Source organism: Vanellus vanellus, assembly GCF_965231255.1.
Source record: "Vanellus vanellus genome assembly, chromosome: 2".
NCBI classification, from domain to species: domain Eukaryota; kingdom Metazoa; phylum Chordata; class Aves; order Charadriiformes; family Charadriidae; genus Vanellus; species Vanellus vanellus.
The window spans coordinates 98,810,584-98,820,163 of record NC_138906.1 but is presented as its reverse complement, the minus strand read 5'-3'; the positions used below and the strand labels follow the sequence as shown (position 1 = coordinate 98,820,163).

At 44.2% G+C, this 9,580-nt stretch overlaps 1 protein-coding gene across 1 annotated transcript in view; it reads left to right on the top strand.

The window, feature by feature from the left end:
- Positions 1–1,895: 1,895 nt before the first annotated feature.
- The window catches only part of MOCOS (molybdenum cofactor sulfurase), a gene marked incomplete at its 5' end in the record, with an annotated part of 232,069 nt that continues 224,384 nt past the window's right edge, over positions 1,896–9,580 (top strand). The window contains one exon of the mRNA XM_082479909.1: positions 1,896–2,025. Within this exon, the coding sequence (XP_082336035.1) occupies positions 1,896–2,025 (130 nt within the window). The remainder of the gene's footprint in view (positions 2,026–9,580) is intronic.

Sequence of the window (9,580 nt, the reverse complement as noted above, 5' to 3'; positions counted from 1 at the left end):
CACTCATTACTCTTTTCACAGAATCACACAGATTCCCAGAATGGTTGGAGTCGGAAGGGGCCTCTGGAGATCATCTAGTCCAACCCCCCTGGCAAAGCAGGTTCAACTAGAGCAGGATGAACAGGAACACATCCAGGCAGGTTTCAAAAATCTCTAGAGAAGGAAATTCCACAATCTCTCTGGGCAGCCTGTTCTAGCACTCTGCCACCCTCAAAGTAAAGAAGTCTTCCTCATGTTCAGATGGAATTTCCTGTATTTCAGCTTGTACCCATTGCGCCTTATCCTGTCGCTGGGCACCACTGAAAAGAGTCTGGCCCTATCCTCTTGACACTCACCCTTTAGATATTTATAAGCATAGACAAGATCCCCTTTCAGTCTTCTCTTCTCCAGGCTAAATGGACCCAGGTCTCTCAGCCTTTCCTCATAAGACAGGTGCTCCATTCCCTTGATCATCTTTGTAGCCTTCCATTGGACTGTCTCCTGTAGTTCCCTATCCTTCTTGAACTGGGAGGCCCAGAACTTGACAGAGTGCTCCAGATGTGGCTTCACCAGGGCAGAGTAGAGGGGGAAGATAACCTCCCTCGACCTGCTGGCCACGCTTTTTTTAACGCACCCAAGACCATTGGCCTTGTTGGCCACAAGGTCACATTGCTGGCTCATGGTCAACTTGTTGTCCACCAGGACTCCCAGGTCTTTCTCTGCAGAGTTGCTCTCCAGCAGGTCAACCCCTAACCTGTACCGGTGCAGGGGGTTATTCTTCCCCAGGTGCAGGACCCTACACTTGCCTTTGTTGAACTTCATAGGGTTCCTCTCTGCCCAACTCTCCAGCCTGTCCAGGTCTTGCTGAATAGCAGCACAGCCTTCTAGCATGTCAGCCACTCCTCCCAGTTTTGTGTCATCAGCCAACTTGCTGAGGGTCATTCTGTGCCCTCATCCAGGTCACTGATGAATATATTGAACAAGACTGGACCCAGTACCGACCCCTGGAGAACACTGCTTGCTGCAGGCCTGCAACTAGACTCTGCGCTACTTATCACAACTCTCTGAGCTCTGCCATTCAGCAAGTTCTCAATCCACCTCAAATCCACTTTGGCCAACCATGGTCCTATACACTCACCACATGCCATCTATGTCCAGTAGAGCCGGTTAAGCATGATGGAGGACTATCATACACCAAACGGAAGGTGTGAGAAAGCCACTGCCATCGCCTATTAGCAGCAGTGGAAGAGGCATCATAAAGAAGAAATGAGGCGAATTTGAGCTTTTAATTTGGAAACTTTAGGGAAAACAGATTTCCATGAGCTATCCTTGTTTTAAATTGTTTGCTGCTGTAGCAGCAGCATGCTTGTTTCTGTGAACCCAAACCCCGTGTCCTTGTGCTGCGGGAAACTTTGCATCAGACTGGGGCTACTGGGGGTCGGTGGGATTTCAGCATGTGCCCGCACTGGTGCCCAAGCCCGGAGGAGGAGCTTGGGCAGGAGATGGCTCTGCTCCGCAGAAGTCCCTGCTCGGAGCGGTGCCAGGCCCGGCACAGTGGGGCCCTTTCCAACGACCCCACTGGTGGAGCTCCGTTCTCCCCCCGCCCGGGCCGGGCCAGGCCCGGCTCAAGGCCGCCGCCGCCTCCCTCTTCTGTCCTCGACCGCTGCCGGCCCTGCCCGGCTCCAACCCCGGGCCCCGCCGCCGCTCCCGGGGCAGGGCGGGCAGGCGGCGGCGGCCGGGGGCGGGAGGCGGGAGGAGCAAGGGGCGGCCGGGCCGGGCCGGGCCGGGCCGGTGGCAGTGCAGTGCCTGCCCGCAGCGCTGCCGGCGGGAAGGCTCCGCCGCCCGAGGAACAGTCGCGCTTGGTGTTTCTTGTCTTGACTTTCTCTTCCCCCCTTTCCCGCCTAGCAGCCCGCGGCATGGCCGGGACGCCGCGGGGGGAGCTGCTCTCCTTCCGCGCCTTCCAGGCCGCCTGCCCCGCCGGCTACCAGTACGGGTACGGCAGCGGCCTGCCCGGCCTCCGGGAGCGCGAGTTCCCCCGGCTCCGAGGTACCGCAGGCCGGGCGCAGCCCCGAGGGGCGGGTGAGGGGCGGGCGGGCAGGGCGGTGGGGGCGGGCCGGGCGCGGGGGAGGCCCGGGCCGGCCCCGGCTCGCCCCGTCCCCGGGTGGGAAGTTTCTGGTGCGAGGGAGCGGGGGGGGGGGGGCGGCCGCCGGCAGAAAGGACCGGCCTCTTCTCGCCTCCCCGCAGCTCCTTCAGCGACGCAGCGGGGGCCTGGAGGCTGACTTTGCCCTCTCCCCTTACCCCCCCGTCCCCATCCCTTCTCCCCTCTCCCCGCCCCTCTCCCCCTCTGCCCCTCTCTCCCTTTCCTTCTCCCCTGTTTGTGGTTACACAAGTCTTGGTAAAGCACTTTTGCGGGTTATATAGATCTGCCCTCCCGCAGCATTAAATGTTGTTGCACATATTACTTCAAATCTAACAGTGCTGGATAGTCTACAATAATTTATTTTACTGAAAGAGATATCATTGCCTGTGGTATTAGCACTGCAAAATACTTTGAGGGAGGAAAAGTACAGAGCAGAGTAAATAACATCAGTTTGGCTGTCCTGAACCTGTTACTTAGGCTGCCCTTTCTGTTACGAGTTTTGTGTTACTGCTTCTTTTTGTCATTTCTTTGAATCCTGGTGATCGAATGCGAGAGCGGGCTTTCTCACACACAGGTGTTTAGTAAAGAATGGAGTTACACTTTGCCTCTAGAGGGATGTGAAAAAAACTTAATTTCAAGCAGCAATTTGAGGAACTTTAAGATTCAGTAAGTTAATTGCACAGTCTGGTATTAGTCATAGTAGCTGCATCAGTGACATTTTGATAACAAGAAACTGCTTGTCCTAAATTCAGGCCAAAATTCTGAAAAGTGGGTGTTTTGTTACTGGAACATTGTTTAGACATTTAAGCAGATGACTTTTCAAAACTCCTGAGAATCAGGCTTGTTTCTCATGAGGCTCCCCAGTTTTTGAAATAAAGTGTATCTGCTAATAAATGATGTCTGGTAGACCAGTCTGGGTTCCCAAATGGAGGTCACATAGATAATTTAGAATATGTCCAGAAAAAGATAAACAAAAACAAATAAAGGGTATAAAATAGAATCCATCATAATATTGGCTAATTTAAATCATGTAATAATGTATGGTAAGGTGACCTAGGTTGCAAATTCCTTCTGCCCTTTGTTTTCCCCTTCAGAATTTTAACGCATTATTATAAATCGTCATCCATTTGTCTTGAAAGCTTGTCACCTCCGTGAGGAAGATCAGTGTCCTTAACTGATAGCTGTACTTACCCGTGGTGTCCTGGCTGGGATTCTTGTCTGAAAAACAGGAGCATCTCTCCTCTCGTCAAGAACTTATGCCTTCAAGTGATGCCAGTAGTGCCGAATGAAATGTGTCCAGGGGCAGATTCCTAGGCCGTCTCCTGCCTTATATGTCAGTTTGTCTCAGAGCTGACTAGTTTCATTGGACTGGTCCACTGACAGAGGAGCAGTGTGGGTGATAAGTACGTTGCTTGCACTTATTCCTTGGTCTCCTTTTATTTAGCCACGTAGCTGTATCCCCACATGCTGAAGGTCTTGACATGCTGATGCTGATGTTATAAAATTGATTTTAAAGCTCTAAGTCTTTGTTGCCTTGCTGAAATAAGGTGAAGGAAAGGTGGCTGATGTACATACAGGTTAGCAGCAGCAATAGTAAGTAAAGGGGCCTTACAAAAAGTGACTTACAAAATTTAGTGGGGCTTTCAGGCTTTTAGCTACTTGAGCATTTTCAGGGACCTTCCAAAACATGCAGGTTGGGGAGTAAGTTTTACATCTCTTTTGGCCTTGGGTCAGCTTTGTGGGCAAGTCCTGATTATACAAACACTGATTCACTAAGGAACCTGTAGCTGTTCAGGGGGCTGATCTCTGCTGGGTGTCTCCCTACTGCACAAAGGTGCTCCAATTTAATCCCTTCTACTAAAAAGAAATCTTAACTAGTTCCAGTGGGTAAAAAGAGAATGGTCTCTATTTTTAGGTAGTTAACAGTAATGTCTTGCTCTGTCTGTTTACTTGGGGCATGCCTCAAAGATCTTTCCATCATTAAAGTTGGATAAAAATCCAGATTTTGCTGCTCACTTTTTATGTGAACAGAATTTTTGGAGTCCCTATCTGGATATCCATGGATTAAGCCTAATGCTCAATTTTGGAAGTGTCATCTTCTTATAAGTAGCATGTGATAATAGTAAGTGTTGCATATCAATGTATTCTCTTTTTTCTGATTGCTGATAATTGGTGGCACCCACTAAGGGAAGGCAGAAACCTTTCTGTGTCATAAATGTTTGCCTGTATGGTGCTAGTGCTTCTGTTGTAGCTGTAGTATGAATAGTTGCACAAGTGCCTGTTGAGAAGAAGGTACAACGGATGTGTGTAAGGAACACTGGCTGCTGGAGGACATACTATAAAACCAGGATTTTTCAAAGGTGCTCTACTTGTGATCCTATCAAAGTCTGTGGGAGTTTCACGCTCGGCTTCATCAGAAGAAAAGTTAGACTCATACTACGTGTATTGGGGATTTCCCCTTCAGGTTTTGTGAAGGGATGAAAGGAACTACTCTGCTTTCTTAAATCAGCAGGGTTCTGTCTGTTTTGGCACAGAAGCCTTAAGTTTTATGTTTTAAGCCAAGGTTCATCTTCACTTTTGTAATTCAGGAGCTGTTAGCTGATGGCTACAGCAGCCCCTTCTAAAAATATACGTAGAGTCTGTGAAACAGATCCCTGTTTCACAGGCAGCAGCCTATGCACAATATGTGACCTTGACTTTAATCTTGTGAGTAGAGTACCCTTATCTGCAGTGTAGGATTGTAAATTACACTTTAGAAATGGATAAAGAAATCAGTGGGAGTTTATACCTTCTGTTTTTAAGTAATGGGGATGAATATGCTTCTGTGATGTTTATGATAGCAGAGAAAATATCAGCTTCAGTGTGTATCATGGTTTTAAAAAAGAAAAAGCTGACATGTGATTTGCAATGCAGCATTTAATCCCAAGCTACCTTTCCAGTTTCAGTTGCGTGCCGGTATTTTCCTCTAAGATAGCTGTGTCCATTTCAGTGGGAGCTTTCCAAGAGCGATAAGCAGTGGATACTCATCCCCCAAATAAAAAACAGCGTGTATTAGCAATCACGTATTCTTTAAGGGCTGCTGACTGGAGATAGGCATTAACTGAGGTAAGATAAACTGTCCCATTTAATGTCAAATCGGTCATTGTCCCGTACTTAACAAACAGTCATGTGACAAATCATGTTTTACCTTAGTAGTATGAACATTTGTGATATGTGTGACTGATTACATACAACTAACGATAATAATGTAGCTTGCCTGTTAAACAAAAAGGAAAGGCAAACTAAGCTTTGAGTAACAGAATTGGCCTTCGTTTCTTTGAAACTTGAATGATGTCTCATGAAGTAGTCACCTGTACAAGAACTTACTCTATTGTTCAGTTAAGGAATAGATGGGTATTAGATCTGACTTTACACAAAAATAAGATTTCTTTACTCATATTGCCAGTAATTATTTGCACCATGAGTTTTCCTGTAAGTGGGAAAACAGGAAAAACAGGTTTTCTCCGTGCATTTCAGTTAGTCCTTAGTGGTTCGATTAGCAAAGGTCAGCTCCGTCCCGTGAGAACAGAAAAGCCTATCTATTTTGTCACATTTGGGATAATCTGGTATTTTGGCTGAATTTCAGAACTAGGAAATGGGTTCTGGTGTGTCAGCTCAGAATAATTTTGTTGATAGGTAGTCGATGCTCACATTTTATGAAACTTGTGAATATGAGTGTACTGCGAGCCTGAAGAGTTCTGCTCACCTCCTCATGGCAAATGTAGGCGTGACCTCGGTTGCTCTACTGCTATGCCAGTTTGCTTGCCTTGTCAAACCAGAAATTCTACCAGGCTATGTGTCTCAGGGTTTTTTGGGGTTTGGTGTTTTTTTTTTTTTTTAATATTTGGAGTAATTTTTTAATCCTAAAGTAGCAGGATTTTTTTTTTTTTTACATCTCCAGAGTTTTTTTGTTTTGTTTTGTTTTCTGTTTGATCTGGTAGCTGTCTTGCACTTCTGCTTGTGCTTATATTACTTTCTGACGATTTCCTATTATTAATAAGTTTTACCCATGGATGAATCTGTTCTTTCTAATCTCTTTTTTCTTTTTCTTGGGGAAGGTTAAGTGACTGTATGTGTTCAGCAAAACCTTTTATAGTTAGCTTTTTTGAGCAATACTGTTCTTTGAGTAAGTTAGCAATATGCAAGTCTTAGCATGCTGTTTAAAAACTAGTTTGATAATGAAGGATAAGTTTAATTCATTGTTGTCTAAAGTCTACACTGAACCAGAAGCAAGGCATGTGTCATTTTATGGTCAGATGTAATACTTAATTGTGAGTTCCCTGAAACCCACCCACCCATTGCTGGCCAGAATTAAGCTAGGCAGCTACAGTCCTGGGAGAGATAGCATCTCCTGGAAAGGTAAAATGATCTCACCCATGTGCTGAGATTGCCATATGTTAATCCAGCATTTACCTCTCCTGGCCAAAGACAGTACAAGTAATGTGTAGGGGAAGGATGAGGCTGCTTTTGTTGTCTCATTTGGGAGATCCTGGAGTAGCTAGAAGAGCTGCTAATTGTGCTGGAGAATAAGTCTCACTGAGTTACCTCATCTTTAGCTCATCCTGAACAGAGAAGAAATCTTCTAAAACTCCTGTTTTGGTGTCTAAAGCTGAGAGCTCCTCTTCCTACCACTGTGTAAGGCTTGTTCACTCTCTCCTCAGCAGCTGAGAGATCTCTGGCTGGTAATCTGTTTGTGTACTCTGTAGCCCCTCTGTCACAATGTGATTTGATTTTGTGAAACACATTGTTTTTTTTATTTGCGGGGAAAATAAAGCAAAAAAAATTATATTTATTGAAGGAGGCTGCTGGTGGACAGTTTGAAATGCTAGAAGATGTCTGGGAAGATGCATCTAGTAGCTGGAAAAGGTATAAAAAGAAGCTGTGGTGTGGGAAGTGAACTGCACAACTACACAACAATTGTTTTATAAAAAAGAGTATATATGCCCATGTAAAGCCTTAATGCTTCATGTCGATTTCAAGTCAGCAGTAGTTATCCAAACAAGCTGTTATCTAAAGAATTGATGTCAAAGAGGAAGCATGTGTGGAACATAAGTGGATTTGGTACCAAATGCAGTAACAGCAACTGTGTGTTAGTTGCAGATGTTTTCCTCTGCCTACACAGAAGTAACAGGTACTATTAAGGAATTTCTTACCTTGCATTTCAGGGTTCAGAAGGCTATTGGTCGTCTGCTCTGTGCAGGACTGGTCTTTCAACTGATCACCCAGAGATGGGTGATCTTTTTCTCTTTGTGATGGACACAGCTCTTAGTGAAGAGTAGTCAATGATATTATTCTAATATTTATAAAGTTTAGTTAGAGGAAAAAAATCCCTCAAAGAAACAGGTAATGTCTTCTTTTTCTTAATTGTATTACTCAGACTTAGTTTTAACTTCAGATTTGGTGTTGTTATATATATATAAAAAGATATATAAGATGTTGATATATATAAAGATGTTCATTGCAACATTACACTGGCTCTGTAATCACCTGTGCTACATAGTATAAGAAATTTAAAACTCTGTCTGGAACACAGAAATGTTGAGCAAAATAGTGAAGTACCAAAACCTATAAACCTGATACAGTTGACATGAATTTTGAGGTGTATTTTAGAAATAAATAGTTGATCATTTAGGACTAGATTCTTTACAACAGGAAATAATCATATATAGACATCAGATTTTTTTAGATCAACATGTCGAGATTAAAAAAAATATTAGATTTGGAAAGATACTGTATGGAACTCCATAGACGCTGCAGGGTATCAGCCACCCATTTAAAAAAATTGCACTTTTAATTAAAAGATACGTTATCATTAAAATTAATGTCTGTAAAAGATGTATATTAGTGTATGAAAGTGTTAAAATGGGCAAATGTTTTATTTAGAAAGCACAAGATGCTTTCTTATCTCTTACTCAAAAATTGGAAATGCACCAAAATCTTGTTCCTACAGAATCCCACATCAGTGTTGCATCCTTCCTTCCTTCCGTTGCCTTTCCTTCCTCTTAGATTCTCCTGTTTGTCCTCCTCTGTTGTTATGAGGTTGCTGTATGAGATATGTATTGATTTCTTCCCAGCATATTTCTGTATATTTCCATAAGAAGTTTATGTGATTTCTTTTGGTTTTTTAAAAATATGATATGTAAGATATTAATTAAAACGTGTATTAAAGGTCTCAGACAGATATAATCTGCTGCTGGTGTCCCTGCACTTGTACTGGAATTTCCCATGCAAAATCAGAACCCGGCACGTGAAGCTCTTGAAATTTTTGTTGTGTGTTATGGTAGCAATTCCCATATTTGAGCTGCTCACCGGAATTCAAGGGTACTCCAAGTCTAAGGACAAAAAGCCAAATGAAAAGGTGAGAGGTCAGTTTTTGTTGATCAGCTTGAATCATTGCATTGTTGATATCAGAGAGATGCTGCAGAGCTGTTGCTTGGGTGTGAAAAGACTGTCATTGAATTCAGGAAGACCATACTGCAGAGTGCTGCATAGTAAAAAGCACTGATATGAGAGGTTGATAAATGGGTAGACAGCACAATATATTTGCAGAGCAGGAGACTAGTGGGATGCTTAGCTCTGAGATGGTATTTAGAAAGTAGGATGCTGAGCTCTCAAATGTCTCAGGCTTTTTATAATAGGTTGTCTTGGCCCAACCCTCAGGAATATACAATGCAGATAATTTCATTTATGTGACACTAAAATACTTGTAAGGTGGTTTGTTTTTTTTAAATTTTTATACCTCACTGAACTCAGAAACTTAAAAACGGAACTAAAAGAAATTCTTCGTATGAATAGGTAAGCTTGTAGAATCATAGAATGGTTAGAGTTGGAAGGGACCTTAAAGGTCATAGAATCATAGAATGGTTTGAGTGGGAAGGGACCTTGAAGATCATGGAGTTCCAACCCCCTGCCATAGGCAGGGACACCTCCCACTAGACCAGGTTGCCTGAGGCCACGTCCAGCCTGGCCTTGAACACCTCCAGGGATGGGGCCTCAACAACCTCTCTGGACAACCTATTCCAGTGCCTTACCACCCTCAAAGTGAAAAATTTCTTCCTAATGCTTAATCTAAACCTGCTCTCTTCCAGTTTAAAGCCATTCTCCCTTGTCCTATCACTACATGCCCTAGTAAAAAGTCCTTCCCCAGCTCTCCTGTAGGCCCCCTTTAGGTACCAGAAGGCTGCAATAAGGTCTTCTAGTTCTAACCCCCTGCTATGGGCAGGGTTACACCTTCCACTAGACCAGGTTGCTCAAAGCCCCATCCAGCCTGGCCTTGAACACTTTCAGGGATGGGGCATCTGCAACTTCTCTGGGCAACCTGTTCCAGTGTCTCACTACCCTCATAGTGATCTAATCTAAATCCCCCCTCTTCCAGTTTGAAACCATTACCCCATGTCTTATCACTACATGCCCTTGTAAAAT